Below are 22,568 nucleotides of genomic sequence, written 5' to 3'. Positions count from 1 at the left end.
AGCCAATAATAAGATATGCAAGCCTGGCACTAGTTCTAGGCCAGCCCAGGCAAATGGTTCATGAGACCCCATCTCCCAAATAACCAGAGCAAAATGGACTGGAGGTGTGGCTCAAGTAGAGCTCCTGCTTTGCAAACGCGAGGTCCTGAGTTCAAATCCCAGTCCCAAGAACAACAGCAACAAAAAATACAACTGAGGGTTGTAGTTCAGTGATAGAATGCTTGTGTAGGAGTCAAGCCCTATACTGAAAAAGAAAAAAATTGTATGTATTATATATGTACATATGAATATGAAGTGAATATTTAATTAGTTTGCTTTAATCATTTCACAATGTATACATCACCCATACAAACATCACCCATACACCTTAAATATGCACACTTTTTATTGGTCAATTAAACTTTAATAAAGCTGGAAAGAATAAATGAAAAATAGAAGTTTAATTCAGAAAAACAACACAGGATTTCTCAACTTCGGTGCTTTGGCCAGTGGGACAGGTGGTTCTCTTTTGCTTGTTTTTTTGTTTTTATTTTGTTTGTGTGAGACAAAGTCTCACTACATAGCCCAAACTGGTTTGGAACTCACTATGTAGGCCAGGCTGGCTTTAAACTGACAATCCTCCTGCCTCAGCCTCCCGAATGCTGGGATTGCAGGTGTGCACCCCTACTTGTGGCTCCAATGATTCTTTGTGGGGCCATCCTGGGCTCTGTAGGGTGTTGAGCAGTGTCCCTGGCCTTCACCGAATAGAAGCCAGTGTATCTGTCCTGCCAGTTCTGATGACCAAAAGTGTCTCCAGACATTGTCTGATGCCCCAGGAGGGATAGAGTCACCCTCTGCTGAGAACTATAGAGTGGAAAGATCCCTCTGGTACTTGGGGAGGTTGTGACAAGAAGCAAGAGGCCAGGAGAAGGCTGGGGCGGTAGTCTGGGAAGAAGTGATCTGGGGCAGGTGGGAGGGTGAGCTATTGCAGAAATGGCTCAAAGTTTAGGAGGTTTTTTTTTTTATTTTTTTAGTAGGCCTGAGACTTGAACTCAGGGCTTCACACTTGCAAAGCAGGCACTCTACTGCTTGAGCTCCTCCACCAGTGCCTTTTTGTGTTGTTTTTTTTTTTCAAGATAGAGTCTCACAAACTATTTGCCTGGGCTGGCTTCCAACCATGATCTCCTGATCTCTGCCTCATGAGTAGCTAGGATTACAGGTGAGAATCACCTGTGCCTGGCCAAAGTTTAGTTTTTAAATTAGTTTTACTCAAAACTTTTTATTTGAGATGAACTTAGACACACAGAAAAGTTGCAAAGATAGTCCAGAAGGTTCTGTAGACTCTCACCTGGGTTTTGGTTTCCTCTGATGCAATCATTGTACACAACTATGGTACAAACACTGAACCAAGCATTGTGGTGCACACATGTAATCCCAGCACTGGGAAGGCTGAAGCTGGAGGATTGAGAGTTCCAGACCAATCTGGGCTATGTAGGTCAAAAGAAGGAAGAAGGGAGGGAGAAAAGAAAGGGGAAGGGATGGGAAGGGAGGGGAGGGAAGGAAGACCAGTAAGTACATTACCACGTTAAACTCTGGAATGTCTTCAGAGTTTACTAGTTTTTCTATTAGTGTCTTTCTTCTATCATGTTGGTTTTACCCTGCCTGTCTCCTCGTCTCCTCTGGTCTATTATAGTGGTTTAGATTTTCTGTTTTTCATGACCTTGAGCACATCCTCAATGGGAGCATGTCTGGTGTTTTCCTCATGATTATGCTTGGGCTACATTAGTTATCACAACTGACTAAGCATGTGGGCTTTACTCCTAGGAAGTAAAATGCCTGTGCGTTCAGGTTTTCCAGCCTTCTTGGAGACAGTCTATCCTTCTTGGCATTTGGGAGGATGAAATGCAAAGACCAGGGCTGGAGTCCCACCTTCTACACCTAACATCTGTGCAGCTTTGAGAAAGGCACTCAACCTGCGTGATTTGCTGTTTCTATTGGTCAAATAATCCACCAACAGCAGCTTGTAGCACTGTGCCATGTTGCTGAAATAGTGCTTACAAAACGTGTAGACCAGTGCCCAGGTGTACTGCTCTTCACAAGGGACAAGGCCAGTTGGTCCTCTGACCGAGGGACTGCAGACCTGAGATGAGGTCTGGGTCACCTCACCAGTGGCTGTGAGTGTTGCTATCATTATTCCAGCTCCTGCCAGTGTCCTGTGAGCCAACAGCAGCTCTCCACGTGCTCCTTGCTTCTTTCACCAGAATTGTCTTGACATCCATATTTCTCCTCAGTGTCCCCAAGATCTAGGTGTTTTCTTTCATGAACCCCAAACTTGTCCAGCCTGTGGCCATTACTCAGTTCCAAAGTCACCTCCACATTTGTAGAGTACCAAATTCCTGGGTACCAAAGTCAGGATTCCTTTGCTGGAGCTGCCGTCATGAAACATGTCCCCAGATACTGGAACAACAGAACTTAAGCCACAAGCCCACAATCCAGGTGTGGGCAGAGCTGGTTCCTGCCGAGGCCTGAGGGAGATCTGCTCCTGGCCTCTCTGCTTGCTGTGTAGATGGCTGGCTTCATCTGTGTCCCCTCCCACTGTACTCCCTTTGTGCTTGTCTGTCTCTGTGTCCCAATCTCTCCTCACAATGACCAGTCATGTTGGATTAGGACCCACCCTAGTGATCTCACTTTACCTCCGTTACCACTGCAAAGACCCTGTCGCCAAACAAGGTCACATTCCAACAAGGCACTGAAGGTCAGGTCCCCAGCATCTGGACTTCTGTTAATTTAGCCCATAACAATGTCTGTATAGTCAGCCTGCCTTTTCTGAGGACTTATTACACTTGGTTTTAATTTAAGATCAAAAGAAATTTCAAAAATTTGAAATTCCTGTGCACGTTACACGGCTCAGTGGATATGAGCAGTTCTCAGAAGGTTCTGCATGGTAGTTTGGGATTAAATCATTGAGTGATCTGCTGAGTGTTTCTCTGCCCTTCATTTTGTGAAAATCTGCCTCCCAAAAAGTCAATGGTGCCCAAAAAGCAAAGTAAGGTGAACATGCTTAATTGAAGTGATAAAATGAAAATCTGAGATTTGTTGAAAGGCAAGCATGTCTTTAGCAAAGTTGGGCGCCATGGTGGGAAAACTGAGTCAAGCAACTGCAGCACTGGCTGAGTTCTGCACAGTGCTCAACCACGGACTCCACGGAACCAGATACCCGAGGAGACCAAGGGTCTACTGTATTTTGAGTTGTGTTTTCTATGCCCTTGTCTGTCACCTCTATGGATTAGTTACATGTGACTCCAGGGCTGATAGGAGCACATTACTAGAGAGGACATCATGGGACACATTGCTTTGTCTCAGAAAGCATGACCACATCACAAACAGACTCCTCACCAATATTGTCAAAGTTCCAAACTTTTAATCCCAAATCGATCACAGTGAGGTCAGGCCGGAGCCCTTCCCTCCCTGCACCCCCTCTTCCCCCACCCTATCCCCCTCCCACCCCCGCTGCAGGTCAGTCACAGGAAGTCTCTATGGCAAGTGAATTAACCCAGAGCTGGACAAGGAAGACCTCCCCAACCTCACCCCCACCCAGGCCCTAGCCTCCCGATCAGGTCTCCTGCCAGCTTCCCTAGGGAACCCACATTTGCAAAAGGCCTCATCCTCTTGTACCTCAAGCCACCCAAATTCAGCCACCAAGAAAAAAACCTATTTACAAAGAGAAGAGGTGGGGGGATAAGAAACAGCTCTGTGGAGATGGCAAGTGGTTTCTCAAGGACATTGGTAGAAGGCGTCCAGGGGAAGAGACAGTGTTGGCCGTTGCCTACAGAAAGTGCACAGTGGCTCTACGCAGCCGAGTGTCCCCGCTTGAGGCAGAGTGACCCCCAGGGCCAGGACGGCAGAGTGAGCAGCAGAAAACAGCCACCTCCCAACAGCAGAATCAGGCCGGCCCCCACGCCACAGCCCAGGGACCAGGAGTACTCGTAGGTCAGACTCGGAGCTGGGGGAGGCTCAGGGCTGACTTCCTGGAGCAGGGCTTGTACGGAATGCCGGAACACTTCCAGGCTCACAAAGAGCAGCAGGCCTGTGGGGGAGAGGAGAGCCAGGCCCTCAGCACCCATATACTCCCTTGTCAACCAAGAGACCTGGAAGACACTAACACACTTTCAACAAACATTGTTATCCTCGGATTCAAACAAGGATTAAAAACACTTGAAAAAACAAAAAACTGCATCTGTGCTAAATGTATACAGACATCTTTCTTGTCATTGTGTGTGTGTGTGTGTGTGTGTGTGTGTGTGTGGTGCGGTGCTTGGGGTGGAATCCAGAACATTGCACACTCTAGGGAGCACACTACCACTGACCCATATCCTCAGCCCTTAGTTTTCTCTCTCTCTCTTCTTTCTCTCTCACTCACTCTCTCTCTCCCCTCTCTTTTTTCAGTACCAGAGTTTGAACTCAGAGCCTTTTGCTTGCCTGGCAGGTACTCTACCACTTGAGCCATACCCCCAACCTCTTTTTCTTTCACTATTTTTCAAATATGGTCTTGCTTCTATGCCTGGGCAGGCCTGGACAATGATCCTACTATATATGCTTCCCCCATAGCTGGCATGACAGATGCCTGCTACCACACCCAGCTTTTTATTAGTTGAGATGGGGGGGGGGGTCTCTCAAACTTCTTCTCTTGCTGGCCTCGAACTGTGATCCTCCTGATCTCCACCTTCTGAGTAGCTGGATTACAGGTGTGAGCTCACCATGCCTGGCAGCCATTGGTTTTCTGAGACGGTCTCGACTGTAGTGGAGGCTGGCCTTGAGCTTGCTATGTAGCTTTGAACTTGAAATTCGCCTGCCTCAGCCTCCCAAGTGCTAGAATTACAGGTGTTTGCCACCATGCCTGGTTTTTGCATTGTTTCTTAAACAAAGGGGGGTGTAACAACTATTCACATAGAATTTCTTTTGTACCGTGCACTCTGAGTCACCTAAAGATTATTTAAAGTGTATGGGAGGATTGTGTAGGTTATGTGCAAATACTACGTTTTACATATGTGGCTTAAGCATCTGTGAATCTTGGTATCTGAGGGGTGTCCTGGAACCAACACACATAGACAATGAGGGACAACTGCATTTACTGAACACCTGCTATATAGCAGGCACCACTTGAAAGCTAGAGATAAACAAAAATGAAGACTCACAGAAAGCCAGGCGCCAGTGGCTCACACCTGCAATCCTAGTTACTTAGGAGGCAGAGATCAGGAGGATCGAGGTTCAAAGCCAGCCCAGGCAAATAGTTCATGAGCCCCTATCTTGAAAATACCTAACACAACACAGGGTTGGTGGAGTGGCTCAAGTGGTAGAACACCTGTCTAGCAAGCATGAGGCCCTGAGTTCAAACCCCAATGCCACCAAAAAAAAAAAAAAGGTGAATCACAAATGAGAAGAAAAGGTATCAAGTCAAATTATGGTGTCATTTGATTTAAGAAATAGCAAAAGTAGCCCAGTGCTGGTGGCTCACGCCTGTAATCCTAGCTACTTGGGAGACTGAGGTCAGGAGGATCACAGTTCAAAGCCAGCACAGGCAAATAGTTATCAAGACCCCGTTTCCAAAAAAAATCCAGAATAAAATGGACTGGAGGTATGGCTCAAGCAGTAGAACATCTGCTTTGCAAGTACAAAGTCCTGAGATCAAACCCCAGACCCACCAAAAAAAGAAGTAAGAAACGCCAAGAAGGAACAAGACAGAGACTGTACCTTCAGACAGCTAATACTCCCCTTGCAGGAAATGGATGGTAAATAAATAAGCTGAGGCTTGCAAAACTCAAATGCCCACCAGAGATGATGAGAAAATAGCAATGCACCAAGCAGGCTGGTGTATCAGGAACAATGACCAGGTCCTAAATGTCACCTAACTCTTCCTACTGTGGTTACCTACAATTTAGTATCTTCAGTGTGCCTCTTGAGAGAGACCCTCTCCAACTCCCTGCATCATATGAAGTATGAATACTATCTTTTATTCATTGCACTTACTACAGTTCCTAAATTACAGGATTACTTGAATTATTTCTGTATTGTTAGCCAGATACAATTCTCGAAGCAGGTAGGTACCTTTCTATCTTGTACTTTCGGATAATAGTATGTATAACCATATCTTTGGCTGATGGAGTGGATCAAGTGGTAGAGCACCTGCCTAGCAAGCCTGAGGCTCTGAGTTCAAACCCAAGTACCACCAATATAAGTGGTATATAAGTGCATGTTTATGTCAAAAAATTAAATAAGCTATTAGATAAATGAATGAAATGAAAGAAAGTATCAAAATTTTTCCCCCTTTAGCTATCTCCAAGGCAACAAAACAACCACAAGTATATGACTGTCGTCACTTTCCATTTGTGTGTGCTCTTAAACACTCACAAATGTCTCCCTAGTCTCATCTTCACCAGGCCTCTCACTTACTTGTAATCAAAGGTTCTGTGTACACATGTTCAAGACTTGCCTTGCATTATGCTCTTATCTTCATTCAAACTCAAACTTGCCTAGTATTTTACTTTTGCCCACTTTATTTCACCACCATTACTACCACCACCACCGTCACACTGCCTCAAATATTATCCCCACCTTCATCACCACTATCATCACCACTAGCACCAACACCCTCACCCCCACCTCCACCATCATCATCAACATTATCACCCACCACCACCACCTCATCATCGCCATCATCAACAACATCTCCACCACCACCACCACCACCCAAGCAATTAGCAGCACCACCATCACCAACGTCACCTGTTACCACCACAGTTGTCACCACTGTACTTTGAATAAGCCTTATTTTCCCACAATTACCAACTTAAATATCACTTAGCAGGTGGTCATAAATACCCAAAGAATAAAGAAATGAAACTTGTATGACTAATGATTTCTTTTCCACCTTAAAAAACATTTGATTCAACAAGAAAATTAAGGCCCAGAAAATAGAAACTTTTCCAAGCACACAATGATTCAGGGCAGAGCACAGGATAAAACCTAGATTGCTTGATCCCCAGTGAAGCATTCATTCAACCACACCATGCTCTGGCATGCCTACAAAGATCCCACAAGAACACAGTTCCCAAAATGCAATGGTGCAGTGCAGTGCAAAGGGGCCACGCTTTAGAAAAAGAAGTTCCAGTTTCTGTCACCATTGGTTGTCTGACTATAAGCAATTCATTGAACTTTTCTGAGCTAGGAAACACAAAACTTGAAAGTGTTTGATGTCCCTACTGCAGAGGAGCTAATACAATAACCTTAAAGCAAAAGAGGTCAATATGGGAAGGTGACCAGGAAGTAGTGAAAAGGTTACTTAAAGATGAATCAGTTTGGGTTGTGATACACTTGTGCATGGAAGCAATGCTAGGAATCTCTCTGTATAGCTATCCTTATCTCAACTAGCAAAAATGCTTGTCTTTCTTGTTATTGCTTATGTCTTCTCTTCAACAAAATTGGTGAAAAGGGCAGAACAAGTTCTGCCTGGAAGCGAGGGGGGTGGATGGGAGAGGGAGGGGGTGGGGGACAGGGGGGAGAAATGACCCAAACAATGTATGCACATATGAATATATGAATAAAGAAAAAAAGTGGAGAATGGTATTCTGTATCTAACAGATCTGTTGCAATGACCTGAGCTGGGTATACAATTAACTGAAGTTTTTTTTAATCACTGAGGACTACATTTCCCAAGATACAACATGCTATCTGGACCTTCAGTTCCAAGAATACAACAGGCTGGCAGAGTGGCTCAAGTCATAGAGTGCATGCCTAGCAAGCATGAGGCTTTGAGTCCAAATCCCAGTGACTCAAAAAGAAGAAGAAGAATGCAATAGTCTTTGCAAACCCCAAGCCCAAATCTCAAAGAGTATCTGGAGACCTGTCAGTAGCAGACCTTGGGACTCTCTCATTTTGGGTTTTTCTATAGCTCTTGAGCTTCTCTGACCTCCCAGCATGCAAATGCTCAGAGACCTTCCCCTTACTTCCCAATATACAACAGTGTGGGGGATTCCAGGGCCAAGTCTACAAAAGTGTTTGGACAGTATCCATTTCCCAACCAATAATAAGGCTTGCAACTCTACCATTTCTTTGAGACTTTTACAGCCATTGATCTTGCACCAACTCTTAGCATACAACAGTGCTTGGAGATCTCATCCCTTAACATGCAACAATTCTTGGAGTTTCCAGGTCCAAATCTAAAGCAGTATTTGGAGACCCTCCAAATCCTTACCCAACAATAGGGCTTGGCATTCTTCCATCTCTGAGGTGCCCCCACCCAACTCCCAGCAAATAGCAATACTTGGAGATTCCACCTCCCAGCACACAGCAGTGCTTGGAGACCTTATTCCCAGCATGCAACAGCGCTTGGAGACCCTACTCCCAGCATGCAACAGTGTGTAGAGATCCTGCCTCCCAGCATGCAACAGTGTCAGGAGACCCTCCTTACAGCATGCAACAGTGTTGGGAGACCCTCCGTATAGCATGCAAAACTGTGTAGAGATCCCACATGCAATGTCCTCGGCCTCAAAGCTCTTCATCCTCACCTGAGAGGCCAAAGCAGACAGCTCCAACTCGGAGCAGAAATTCTGCACCTTTACTGAGCACCATGATGATGCAGAGGCAGCCCAAGGCCATGACCGCCAAGCCCAACACCGCTATTGCCGCAGCCGCCAGATTTACCTCTGAGAGGGAAGAAGCAAAGAACATGGAATGTAGAGCATGAAGAGGGCTCATTCCTAAGGACCCAGAACCAGGAGAAAGGAAGCTTTCAAGCTAGAGAAAACTTTTCAAATAGGTTATCTGGTCTACATTTTATTTATACTATGAAAAGGTCAGTTACTTACCTAACATCATGAAGCAAAGAAGGGGCAGAGACAGAATTAGAAGATGGCAATTACCAATTGTTACTTATCATCTGGTCACCATTTGTTTACAGGGAAGGAAACTGAGGCAGTAGGATCAGTGGGAGACAGTGGCAGAGGTGATATATTATCTGGAGTGATATGAGTTGGAATTCTCCCCAACCACTTCCTAGCTGGAAGTTTCTGGTAAAGTCCAGAACCCCTCTCAGCCTTAGTTCCCTCCTTTGAAAAATCAATCCCTATCTGATTGGACAGTGGTGAGGATTAGAAATAATGCATGTAAAATACCAACTGTGGTGCTCAGCACACAGTAGGAGGTCCATGTGTGCACAAGGATTATTTCACAATCTCAGAAGTGCACAGTGACCTGACCAAGCTCATACAAGGGTAAGAGAGAAAGGAGTGTAGAAGAAGGCATGGGACCACCATTTTCTGAGGACCTACTATGCTCCCAGCTTCACACTCATTAAGGCTACATCATCTCATTTATTCCTTACAAAATCCAGATAAAACTCATGACACGGTCTTAATCCCTTTGCTGGTCGCAATGCTGAGGCACTCAGCTGTGTTCAGAGCAGAAAGGACAAAATCTTTGGAGTTCCACTGTCCAGTACAGTAGATAGTAGCCACTATCTACTGTGGCCTTTTAATTTTAAATTGACTTACATTAAACAAAATTAAAAACTCATTTCCTCCAAGTGCCCAGTAAAGCATATGAGGCTAGAGGTTGCCATATGGATCAGCACAGAACACATTCATTTTCACAGACAATTCTGTAAAACACTGCATCAGAGTCAGATTTATCTGGGTTTGAATCCTGCTTCTGCCCCTTCCTGATTAATAATTCCAAATATTTCTGGACTTCTGTTTTCTTATCTGGGAGATGAAGATAAAATGCCTGCCATGCAGGGTTATGGTGACAAGGACTAAGATCATATAAAAAACAAAAAAGCCCAGTCACTGAGCCACCTCCAAGACTCAGCTGCCTCCCCTTGAGCCCCTTGCTTCCTGATGCTCTGTGCCCCACCCCCAGCCCATCTTCTACTGCAACTGCTCCCATAGGCTGCTTCTGCCCAGGAAAAGGAGTCATATCATGTATCCACAATCCAGAACCTCCACACTTTCAACTCTTTTGCTGATGCAGGTCTGGGTGACAATCTGCTTCCTGCTGGCACTGAGGATTCTATTCATATAAGAATCCGACAGAGGACTGGTAGAGTGGTTCAAGTGGTAGAGCACCTGCCTAGCAAGTATGAGGCCCTGAGTTCAAACCCCAGTACCACCAAAAAAAAAAAAAAAAAGAAAAGAAAAGAAAAAGAAAAAGAATCTAATAGAGGGTCTGGGTGCCAGTGGCTCACACCTGTAATCCCAGCTACTTGGAAGACTGAGATCAGGAGGATTGTGGTTCAAGGCCAGCCGGGAAAATAGTTTACAGGCCCCATCTCCAAAATAACCAGAGCAAAATGGACGGGAGGTGTGGCTCAAGCAGTAGAGTGCCTGCTTTGCAAGAGCAAAGAAAGCCCTGAGTTCAAACTCCAGTCCCACCAAAAAAAAAAAAAAAAGAATTCAATGCAGAAACAGCTGGAAGACCCTTACTACTACCCAAGAGATCACTGATAATTTGATAAAAGAAATTAGTGAAGGCTTTTAGGAAGAAATTTTCCTGGAATGGTCCTGTAATTAAGCATCCAGAATATGGAGAAGTGATTCAACCACAAGGTAACCAGAGCAAGAACTTGCCAGCAGTAGAGGTTTAGTTTTGTTTTGCTTTTCTGGCTCTTTTTGGCTTATTGCATGATGGACTTACCCTAGTCCAAGTTAAAAGCAGACCCCAAGTGGTTAGATTATACAAGCTGTGAGGTTTAAAAACTTGTGACAAGGGACAGAAGGGAAATTCTACTCATTCCAAGGAAATCCTTACTCAAGCTCCAGAGAGCCACAAGCACTTAAAACCAATGAACCTTCAGGTGATCATCCTGAGCCAGTCCAATCTCTACCAGGAATTGGCATGTGTCCTTGCAAGTGACCATTTGTGAGATGCTGCAATGCCAACCCCACAGAGGAACTGTAACTTGGCCAAATCACAAAGCACACAGCATACCCAGAGCTAGGGGTCAGAGGTAAAAATCAAACCATCAGGCCAAGATCTGGACAACCAAGGACTCACTGTTAACCCTACTGCCACCATGTCCCAAAGATGGGTCACCCACAGATTATAGAAGAGGATCCCGTCCTGGGATAAGCAGAGAGGTACAATAATGTCAGTAACTCCCTCACCCCTCCCTTGTCACAGGATGAAAAGTTCTCACCTTTCTTCGTGGTTCTCTGGAAAATACGTGCATTCTCCCCGGTGGTGAAGAACTTAAAGTAGGTGCAGTTTGCTTCTGCGGGAGCAGGAGAGAGGAAAAAGGGAGGAGGTGACACGAAGTCCTGTGTGACAGCTCAAGGCTGGACACTTAACAGAGCTCACAGGGACCTAAAAATAGAACATTGATATACGGAGGAGAGACATGACTCTCGGATATGTATATGCTTGCTACCACACTGGCTTCAGGAGCTGGGATTTCAACCTAGATCTCTGAGATCTAGGTCTATGGCCTCGAGTGGGCCATTCACCTCTGTGGACCTCTAATTCTTCCTGTTTAAAATGAGATGATAATCTCTTTCCTGGCTCCTTCCTGTGTGTCTGTTGAGGGTCAAGTGGGATTAGAAAAAGGATAATCACTTCATTCAACAAAGGATACCAAGATGCAGGGAATGGGAGGCCTCCAGAGTGAGAGGATTCCTAGCTCCTACCCTGAGTGCACAAAGAGCCCCTGCAGATCAGCAGGGGCAGAGAGGTAACCCCATTGAAAAACAGGCAAAGGATATGAATAGCTCTTCACAGGAGAGGAGGCCCCAATAGCTCACAAGTGCAGGAAGAGAGTCTTCACTTCAGCAGGAATCAGAGAAATACAACTTAAGTCAGCAGGGAGGTGCCACTTTTGATCAATTAGATGGGCAAATATTAAAAGGGCACTATCAAGTGTTGGGAGGATAAGAGGAAACAGCTGGGAGTTATAAACGGGTATTAGTCTATTTGGAAAGGAAAAAGGACTCTGACATGCTTTATAAAATGAAGTGCACTCATGAGCCACATAAAGAGGGCACACTTTTTTTTTTTTCAGTACTGGGGTTTGAACTCATAGCTTCATGCTTGCTGGGCAGGCACCCTACCACTTGAGCCACTCCACCAGCCCCCACCAGCTCTTTTTTTGTGATGGGTTTTTTTCAAGATATAGTCTGATGAACTATTTCTTGGGCTGGCTTTTGAACCTCAATCCTCCTGGTCTCTGTCTCCTGAATAGCTAGGATTGCAGGTGTGAGCCACGAGTGCCAGGCTGAGGGCACACTTATGAAGGAGGTCCTATAATAAGATTATATCATCTAGTGGCCATCTTAGTCTATAAGTCTGTATAAGTATACTCTATGATGTTCTCATAGCAATCGCCTGAGCACATCCTCAGAACATGGCCCCAACAAAAAACAAAACAAAACAAAAAAGCCTAAGTGCAAGTGTGAGGTCCTGAGTTCAAACTCCAGTACCACCAAAAAAATAAAGACGTCATCATTAAGTGATGACTATGTGTTTATACCTTGTGATCCAGTAATTTCACTTCTGGAAATACATCCAGAAAAAAACTATGAATATACAGCAGATGTTTGCTGTAGCATTTTTATAAATAACTGAACTAGGAATTAACCTAGGTGTCTATCTCTCAGGGAATAGACAAGTGAGATGAAAGCTCCTTGGGAAATCTCTGTAGCACACAATTGCCATGAACTGGAATAACATAAGGCAAGTTGGAGAGATTTGAAACTCACAGTGTTGAACAAGAAAAACTAAGTTAAATTAAAAATTTATTACGGGTGCATACTTATAATCCCAGCTACTCAGGAGCTGGAGATCAGGAGGATTGTGGTTTGAGGCCAGCTTAGACATAAGGCTAGGGAGATTCCATTTCACAAAACAAGCCCAGTGTGGTGGCCTGCACCTGCTATCTCAGCTATGTGGGAGTCATGAACAGGGGGATTGAGGTCCAGGCCAACGCAAGCAAAACTGTGAGACACTACCCAAAAGGTAACTAAAGCCAAAAGGGATAGGGAAGTGACTCATAAGTAAAATAAATAAAATTAAAATTAAAACTATAGTATGATATCATTTATGCAAACACACACACACACAAACTAACATTATATAGTTTCCATATAAAATATGTTTCCATGAATGTACATCAACACATTAGAGTTGAGTCAGGAAGGTGGGCATGGTGGTGCATGCCTGTAGTCCTAGCACCCACAGACAAAGTCAGGAGGAGCAAGAACTCAAGGCCATCTTGAGCTACTGAGGGGTCTGATTCATTCAACTTTGTGTCCAAGAAACCTTAAACTTAAAAAAGAAAAAAAAAGGAACTTTCTAACTTCCTAAACTTCATTTTACAGCTAGAACTTCCCTCAGAATGTACCTAGTCTGATCTACTGCTGTAAGTTACAGATGGGAAAACAAAGGCACAAAAAGAGAGAAAAGAGATAGGTTACCGGGGTACAGGGGGAAGCCACACAGCCTGAAGCAGTGGGAAAGGAACTTTCCAAATTGAAAGGGGACTTGATAAGAGGGGAGTATGGCACTCTTCCTGGCAGCCCAAAGAAAGGAGGAGTACAGTCTCCAGTCCGGAGCAGTGGCAGGTGCATCTGTTCCTACAGCAGCAAGAAATAAAAGATGCTCATGTCCCAGGACCAAGGTGAGTATGCTCTGTGTAGCAGTCAGTAGGGAACACGGTTTACATCTGTGAAGAAAGTGCAGAGTCCCTTTTGAGACATTGTGGGGTGTCTGGCATCTCATTTAGGCTACTGATGACAGGATCTTGCATCTTTTGGCCCCCCAGAGAATTTGACATATCCCATTTGGGAAGCCACAAGGTGTGAATCACCCCCTTGCAGCCAAGGGAGGTGTGGGACTGTCTTGATTTTGAAGCTGGAGCTATTTCTCTGAGAGAATAGAGACTGTGACATGTCCTGTGGGGACACAGAATTATGGGATGATGGTAATGATCCTTTAAGAAGGGTGAAGTCCTTTCTGATCAGTAGAGGGGACATCAAGGGATAGTAAGGGATCCCATCTTATGCAGGAGGTGTGGAGTGGGGAGAATCCCCTCTGGCACAGAAAGGACTTTTGGGACCTCTGTGTATAAGTGAGATGCAATATTGCATATTGGTTAGGAACAAATAGCCAGGATCCAAACCCTATAGAACTAGCCAGGGTGCACAGAAAGAGCCATGGGATATCTTACTCCCCATTTTTCTCTTCTGTAGAGTTGAAATGGCAATAACGATCCCCAGGGTTTCTTTGACAATGAATGAGTTAAAGCATGTGAAGTTCATAGAACAGAGCCGGGTACTACATAAGCATCTCATATTTTTATTGCCAGAACATCCCATTTTGCAAAAGCCTGGGATCATCCCACTTGGGACCCTGAGAGGTGAGAGACAGGTCACCTGCAGAAGTGAAGTGTTTTAAGATAGCCAGTTAGGACAAACAGTGCCTGCCATTCACTTTACTATGGAGGGCTTAGAACATCCTATTTGTGCACCCTACGGTGAGATACCAGATAAGACGTGAGATATCACATATGGAGAGATAATATATGAGAGAAAGCACATCTGGAGCTCAGAAGGACACGAGATATTTCTTGAAGGATACTGAGATCATCGGGAGAGCAGAGTGTTGGAAATCTCACATAGATGATCGAAAATATGATAACCAAATGGGCTCTGAGGGGTGGCAGATATTGTCTTTGGGTCAACAGAGGTGGAGAGAGCTCCCATCCAGTTCTCAAGGGGTGTAGAATGTCCCATTGGTAGAAGCAAAGGTCATGGCATGTCCTGTCAGAGAGTGAGAGGTATGGGATAGCCCTCTGGCACAGCTAGGGGCAAAAGAGCTACTATGTGGGACAGTGAGGTGTGTGGAGTATCTGTAGAGAAAATGAGAAGGGTTGGGATGTCTAGTCTGGGCAAGTCAAAGTGAGAGAGACAGGCCATGAAGAATATTTTCTGGAAGGCACAGGTCCACTCTGAGGTGATAGGAGGTATTTGGTGAGAGCCTGGTTGGGGGAGTGGGAAATCTATGGATGGGGAAAGGGCACAGATTCTATTTTAAGGTGGGCCTAGCATAGTCTGTCTCCCCAGGTCTCACAGGTGGGAGTATGAGCTGTCTGCAGGGTGGGAAGGGGCTTCTCCCTAGAGGTGTCTTGGAATGCAGGAAGTTTTAGGGGATGTGAGTTGTCAGGACTGGGCACAGGTTGTTTGACTGCACCAGATAGATCGATCTCAGGGTACAGGGTGGTGTAAGACAGGCTAGTCTGGGGCTCAGGCTGTCCTTGGAAGCCTAGATGCTCTCTGGGGCACAGACTAGTCTTAGGGTACAGGCTCCTTACAGCCAGTAAGGGACATGGGCTGCCTTAGGGCTCTCTCTGAATAGGTTCTGGGAACACAGATTGATCTGTGCCAAGCTTCTTTTGGGGTGCAGGCTCTCTCTTTGGGGCTTAGGCTTTCTTTGGGGGCACAACTCTTTCTGGGGGCACGGTGGCACGGTTTTCCCAGACAGCCCAATTGTCCCCCTCTCTCTCACTGACTGTGGGACACAAGCCCTAGACCCAGGCTCGACATCTCACCTCCAGGCAGTTCTGCTGGGCCGCAGGTCTCCCTGCCTGCGGGCACATCCGCCTGCCACAGTCGCTTGGTGCACACCTTCCATAGTCCCAGGTGGGCGGCGTCACAGACAGCACTGCCGTTGGCCTTGTAGGTGTTGAGTTCCACCCAGAATTCGGTGCCCACGGATAGCACGGCCAGCGTGGCGCCCACGGTGACCAGCAGCAGCACGAGTTTGATCTTCCCCTCGCGCTCGGATGTCAGGCCGAAGTTCTGCTGTCCCTGAACACGCCGCCGGCCCACAGCCGCCCGCCTGCGGTCCTCCTCTTGCATGAAGAAGTTGGACCACATCATCATCTTATGGCGGATGGGGGTCAGGCCAAGTTGAAGGAGGCAGAACTGAGGAGGCGGGAGGAGGGGCAGAGAGCAGCCTGGGAGCTCCAAGAGAGTGGGGGATCAGTGTGCACTGATTGCGAAAGAGGAATAACAGAACCTCAAATGGACTAGAGGTGCCTTGGAGGGAAGGGGTTCAGAAGTAAAAAAATCTAGATTCCTGGGCTGGGGAGGCCTGTGACGATCAGAGGAGCTCTGGCAGTACCCAGAAGAACTCAGCACAGAAGATGAAGCCCAAAGGTAAAGCCAGGGCCCCCTGAGGCTCACCTACCCTGGAATGGGTCTGGGGGATCCAGAGGAAGGTGAACCGAGTGCCAGCCTAAGATCTGAGGGCTGCTCTGGAGTCCCCACTAGAGTTTGGGGGACCCAGGAAAAGGAGCTGAGGTCTTCTGTGGGCTTGAGAAATGTGGCCTGGGTTCCTTTGGGCTCAGAGTTTGAGAAAGGAGGACTTGAGATCCCTTTGATGTACAGAAGAGTAAGAACTGGGGTCCCCAGGAGAGGATGGAATTCTCCCCAGAGAGGCGGTAGGACCCCCCCCCCACAGCATTCACAGCACATTAGCAATCCCTGCTGGGGTTCAGAGGCATAGAACTGGAGACACACTGGAATTCAACAAAAAGGGGGCTGGGGTCCCTTTAGCCATTCAGAGATCCCGGAAGGCCTCTACCGAGGCTGAGAAAGGGAACCAATGGCTGAGGGACACGATGGAATCCAGAAAAGGAGGCTTGGGTACACCCCTAGGACTCAGAAAGAGGACCCAGAGTCCCAAATTGAGGCTTAGCCATAGAGGCTGCGGCCTGCACTGCGGTTCAGAAACCCGGGGTTCAGAGGGCAACTGGAATCGGAAGGGACTCTGAGTCCCTATAGGGTCACTCTGCTCCCCCTCCCCCGGGCTCCCAGGGCCTGCCTGGCCGGGACAGCTCCAGGCCCAGGGCCGCCCGCGAGTCCCCCAACCCCGTGTCCTGGGCAGGGGCCCCTCTTGCTCTCCTGCCTCTGAGCTGCGCGGACCCCAGTTCCGTGATGCCTCCGAACCGTCCGGCTCTGCACGCCTCCGCCTGCTTGGCGCAGCTGGACAAGCTGCGCTAGCTCCAGGCCTCGCCCCATCCGCCCATCCCCTCACCCTCCCGGCTATTTCGGGCTCGACCCGTAAATAACACCCGCACCTGTCGCAGGCGCCTGTTGCCATAGGGATCCCGGGTATTTTAAGGGGACATGGGCTGGGGGAGGGGGAGAGGGGAGAGGCCGCCTGAGGAGGAGGGGCTGGGGGCCCGATCTTGAAAGGGCTGAAGCAAGCCTGGGAGACTTATTTCCCGAAGGGTCAAGGGCGGGGCTGAATGTCCAAACTTCAGAATCTTGGGATGGCAGAACTAGGGCAGGACAGCGAACCTAGATTTATGTCAGGAACAGGCCGGGCTGGGAAGCTGAATTGCTGGGCTACTAGGGGAGAGGGGAAGGGTGTTGATTCCTGGGTCTGAAGGAGATCCGGACCCCTGGGTCTGAGGGAGGAAGACTGGGGCCTGGATTCCTGAGTCTGAGGGAGGAAGGCTGGGGTCTGGACTCCTGGGTCTTTGGGGCCTGGACTCCTAGATCTGAAGGCAGGAGGGCTGGGGTCTGGGGTCTAGAATCCTGGTTCTAAAGGTGAATGACAGTGTACCTGAATGCTAAAGGATGGGTGGCTGGATTCCAGTTTGGGGATCCTTGACCCTCCAGGAGGTAGAAAGGGCAGGCCTCAGGAAGGGTGGCAGGGTGGGGAGTGTGAACCAGAGCAGTCATCCTCTTCATCGGATTTATTAGGCGGGCACCCCTAGGGGACCTTCCATGCAGTTTCAGCTCCCCCAGGGGCAGGGACGGGGACAGCCGTGTGACATGGCAGCAGGGCCTGTTCTCACCCCCTCACCCCCTCCCTCAGCCCTTCTGCAGACTGCCCAGGTGGGACCTTTCGCCAACTCCTTCTTCACCCATGGCTGGCTGGCCCAAGTGGGCCTGGTGCCGACCTGACCAGGGCTCTGGAGCACCCATGCCTCCCCTACCCACCCCTGTTCTGGAGTCTTCTGTTGGAGCATACTTTGCCCTGTTTGTGTGTTTCCGACTTTTCCACCAGGTTGGGGCAGGAGCCATGGGCAGATGGAATTCACCCTGGAGTACTGAGCACTACCCTGCTCAGGGCCAGACAAAGGCAGCCTTAGAAAATGTGCACTAGGTGATATGAATGAATGGATGAATGGATAAGCAAATGAACAGCCAGGTGATATAAGCTGATACCCAGCTAGCCATTCCCAAGCTAGGGAAGGTGTGCACTGAGTTTCCTCAATGCCCAAGTGCCCTTCCAGGGCACACCTCCCTCTGAATTCTGTCTGTCTTTGCTCCCTGTGTCCCCAAGGGCAGCGATGGGGCAGACACAGCTCAGAGACTGCAGGGCCTGGCAAGTCCTCAGGAAATATTTCCCAGGACTGAGTGAATTTTCATTTCTGAAAATGAATGGAAACCTGTTCTTTCCCTTCACCTTAGTGAATGTTCCCAACTCTTGACTTGGGAAGGCTCCAGAGGGGGAGTCCCAAAGCAAGCCTGATGCAAGCAGCAACAAGACCTAGAAGATGGGCACAGCAAACATAGCTTGGGTCCTCCTGAGCCTCTCTTCTCTGCCTGCCTCTGAATTTGTCCCCTATTCAGTGACCTTGGGCCTCCCCATCCTTCTCAATCCTACCTGCTGCAATCGCTCTAACTCAGAGTGAATTTTTCTGTCTTCATCTCCCTGTCTGCACAGTCCCCTTTCTCTCTTATGTCATTTTTACACCAAATAATCATCATAATTGTCTGGATTTCCCTTCCCTCTCCCCCCACCACACTCTGTGCCCCCTCCTCCTCCAGCCCTCCCCCCAAATTGGCTCTCCTCCACTGCCACCACTGGATTGAAATGACCACTATCATGGTCATCAGGAATGTCCAGGTTAGCAAACCTAGAAGCCACTTTGCTCCTGGACCTTTCTCCAGTTCTTAGCAGCATTCTTCTTGAAACATTTGGTACTTTTGCCCTCTGAGAGTCTCCTGCTATCTGTCTACCTCCAGGTCACTCCCTCTTGGCTACCTTTGTTCTCCCTCCTCCCCACTGTAGATGTCCCCAGGGCTCTGAATAGGGTCACTTCTCTATCTGCTTTCACCTTCTAAGTCACCACATCCCATTCTGTGGCTTTGAGTGTGTCCTATGCTGATGTTTCCACAACTTGTATTTCCAGCCATGACCTCTGCACCACTCCCATCTCACATACCCAACTGGCTACCTGATAGCCCAACTTGGATTTCCCTCAGGCATCTCCAACTTGACACATCCAAAAGAGAACTCTTTATTTCTCCTACTCAAATTCTCTCTCCCTTCAATATACCACAACAGTACCTACCCAAGCTGTCGAAGCCTGCTAACATTCCTCTTCCCCTTACCTAGCCTTCTCGTCTTCCCATTACATCCAGTTCACCACAACCATAGACGCTACCCTCAAAATTCGACGCCCTCAACTCTAGCTTCCATTTTTGACTCTTGGAATCTATTCTCGGCACAGCGACATAATTCTGTTACTAATAGTTTTGTTGAAATAAAAATACGATCCTGGCCTGCCTGCACTCAAAACTCTCTGAGGGTTTCTCAAAAGATGTGGAATAAAATTCAACTTTCTTCCCTATGCCTGATTCTTCCTTCATATCTGATTTGCTCTTCCTTGTTCACTGTGCTCATTGTTAAGACCTCCTTGAAAAACTATTATTCCTCAGGTTTTTCTGGTGACCAGAGTACCTGTTGCCTTGTCAATCCATGTCTTTCTGTTCAGACAGTATCTTTTCAGTCAAGGTCTTCTCAAAGTAGCTCATGTACAGTCATCTTTGCACTTGTCATTTGGTTACCACCTCCTGCTTAATTTTTAAAGTACTTCTTAGTCACTGAGCTGGATCTTTTTATTTATTGTGTGTCCTTCCTGTGGCTGCCAGAACAGCAGGCCCTTGTCCTCATCTGCTCGCCAACACATTCTATGGGCGGTGACTGGTCTAGAACAGTCTCAAATAGTGAAACACAAGAAATAGATGGTCCCTGTATGCTGTACTTGTTTCTAAGCCTCCATGTTTCTTTTTTGTGCATATCTGAATCTTTCTCAGTGGTTTACCTCCTATCTCTTGTTTATCAATCATTGTTTTTTTGTTTCTGTTTTTAATTTTTGTGACTTCTCCCCTCTGGTTTTTTTTTGTGTTTGTTTGTTTTGTGGTACTGGGGCTTGAACTCAGGGCTTACACCTCGAGCCACTCCACCAGCCCTTTTTTGTGCTACTCTTTCGAGACAGGGTCTCAACTGGACTGGCTTTGAAACATGATCCTCCTGATCTCTGCCTTCTGAGTAGCTAGGATTATAGGCGTGAGCCACCAGTGCTCGGCCTCTCCTCTGGTTTGCACATGTACTTGTCAGTCTCCCTCCTGTTCCTTGTGTTTTTACCTTTTCCCTGTGACTATGGGACTCACCTAGTTTGGTGCTGTTCTGCTCTCTCTTACTTCTCCTCATCTCCCTCTTCCTCTTGGCCACCCTCCACCTCCTTCTTGCTGTTTGGTCTTTGGACCTTAGAATCCATCACCATCACCACCCCCCAACCTTCACCAAATTTGTCTCTCCTCCACCTTTTCCCTGTCTCTGTCCTCTCCATGAATCCTTCTCCCTTCACTAAGTTCTCCCCAGTCTCACTAATTTGTATTCCTTTCCCTTAATTTCCTAGTATCTCTAAATCTGCCCTTACAGAATTCCTCAGCCTCCCCTCTTTCTAGTCCTTCTGCTGCCCCCTGTTCCAAGGTAACCCTGGCAGTGAGGCAGTATCACTCACCCCTTCCTCCCTTGTCAACTGAGTCCCTCTCTGTCTTCCCTCCAAACTGGGAGCTTCTTGGGGGTAGGGCAGGAAGAAAAGCATCTTGACACCCCAGCATCCCCTGGCACATAGGATGACACCCAGACTTCAAGGAATATTTGCTGAGCAAATGAAACCACTAAGCACTATCCCTCTACCTTCTCAGCAACCTTCAGATCCATCCCCTCCTCTGCCTCACAGCCCTTGCCCCAGTGGTCATCCTCTCCCACTTAACTGAGAATAAAGTCTATCACCCTCATGGTGGAGCTCAGGCACCATTAGACTCTGACTTGTTAATACTTCTCATCTCCTTTCCTACCTGACCCCTACCTAGACTTCAGCATCCCAGAGCCATTAGCACTGTCCTCAATACATTCTGCTTCCCTTCCCCCAGGTTTTTGCCCAAACTTGTTCTTTTACCCAGAAAGCCCTCCTTATCCCCATCATCATCTAGCAGACACATGCTCATCCTTTTATCACCCAGAATGGTCATCACATTCTCCAGCAAGGCACCCCTGCCCACACCTGGCAGGTGGTCACTCTGCTGTATGCTCTGTGGTGACACTTCTGACCACCCCCCCATCACAGTACCAACTGCACTGCCTGGATTATAGTTTCTGATGATGCTAAACTACTTGAGAGCAAGGTTGGGATCTGTCACCTCTGGGGATCAGGATCCTAGCCTGGTGTGTTAACTGATGCTTATGCATGTCAATGGGTCAGTGGCTGAATAAATGAATAGATAAAATGTGAATCCCTCTGTCTCAAGGTTCTCCTGCACACCAGACACCATGCCCGTGCATCAGTATTTTTGTAATTATGTGATGCCTCCCACTAGAGTGTTTCAAGGCTGGTGCCTGTGTTTGATGCTGCACTTCAGTTGCCTCTTATCTCTGAGTTCCTGTCTTGGCTTTGTGCTTCATCATGCTAACATTCCTGCTTCAAGGCATTCAATGGCCCCTGCCACCCTTAGAATAAAACCTAACCTGCAAATCTTGCACAAAGTGGCCCTGCCTATCTCCAGCCTCTTCTTCCATCCATATCTGACTCACTACAGTTCAGCACACTCTGGAAATTACTTCCTGCCCCAGGGCCTTGGCCGTTGCAGTTCTCTGCCTGGGATGCTTCATCCTGGCTCCACCTGGGTGGCTTCCTGACATTCCTTCAGTGTCGGTTAAAATGTTTTTTCCTCCTTAAACTGGGTTAAACCCTTCCCCAAGGAGTACTTTGTAGCATCTCAGACTTCCCCTATACTCTATGTGTAATTCATTGTGTATGTACATGATTCTTTGATTACTGTCTGTCTCGTGCACGTATGAAGATGTAAGGGGACGCTGTGTGTTTTCCTCTCTTCTGTATGCTCAGCACTCAGTACAATGCCTGGCTGCTAAGCACACCAATAAACGGCCAGTAATGAATGAATGAGTCCCTCTCTCTCTCTCTCTCTGTGCCTGCCTTTAATGTCCCTTCCCCCAGAGCCTTCTTATGTACCAGCACCTGTTACACAGCAGGTGCTTAATAAGCCCTTGTGGAAAGATGAATGAAAAAGTGAATGAATGCCAGCGTCCATCCCTGCCTGGTCTCTGCGTTCTGCATTCCTTCTCCTGACCTGTCTCTTTATACACAGCATATATATAGATTGTAGGTGTAACTCTATATTCATGTGTTGCGGCCCCTCTCCAGGAGTTGGGCTGGGCTAGGCTGGGCTGGGAGTCCCTCCCTCCCCTCCCCCCGCCCCGCCCCCACATGCACACAG

At 47.4% G+C, this 22,568-nt stretch overlaps 1 protein-coding gene across 2 annotated transcripts; it reads right to left on the bottom strand.

The window, feature by feature from the left end:
• Positions 1 to 2,180: 2,180 nt before the first annotated feature.
• On the bottom strand, positions 2,181 to 22,537 carry Cacng6 (calcium voltage-gated channel auxiliary subunit gamma 6). 2 transcript variants are annotated; one of them, XM_020174263.2, is made up of 4 exons: positions 15,572 to 22,537; positions 11,171 to 11,245; positions 8,544 to 8,681; positions 2,181 to 4,066 (listed from the first exon to the last, which is right to left on the bottom strand). In XM_020174263.2, the coding sequence occupies exons 1-4, from the start codon at positions 15,903 to 15,905 to the stop codon at positions 3,828 to 3,830; spliced, it is 786 nt and encodes a 261-aa protein (XP_020029852.1). In that variant the 5' UTR covers positions 15,906 to 22,537; the 3' UTR covers positions 2,181 to 3,827. The 2 variants fall into 2 exon arrangements, with proteins under 2 accessions (XP_020029852.1, XP_020029853.2); XM_020174264.2 differs by lacking the exon at positions 15,572 to 22,537 and adding an exon at positions 13,440 to 13,995.
• Positions 22,538 to 22,568: the final 31 nt, after the last annotated feature.

This window comes from Castor canadensis, chromosome 16, assembly GCF_047511655.1.
Source record: "Castor canadensis chromosome 16, mCasCan1.hap1v2, whole genome shotgun sequence".
NCBI classification, from domain to species: Eukaryota; Metazoa; Chordata; class Mammalia; order Rodentia; family Castoridae; genus Castor; species Castor canadensis.
This window is presented reverse-complemented; position numbering and strand designations above follow the sequence as displayed.

Coding starts and splice junctions, on each gene's coding strand:
- Cacng6 (XM_020174263.2), bottom strand. CDS start 15,905: ATGATGATGTGGTCCAACTTCTTCATGCAAGAGGAGGACCGCAGGCGG. Junction 11,246..15,571: donor CCCAGCAGAACTGCCTGGAG/GTGAGATGTCGA, acceptor CTGCTCCCGCAG/AAGCAAACTGCACCTACTTT. Junction 4,067..8,543: donor TGTCTGCTTTGGCCTCTCAG/GTGAGGATGAAG, acceptor TCTCCCCCACAG/GCCTGCTGCTCTTTGTGAGC.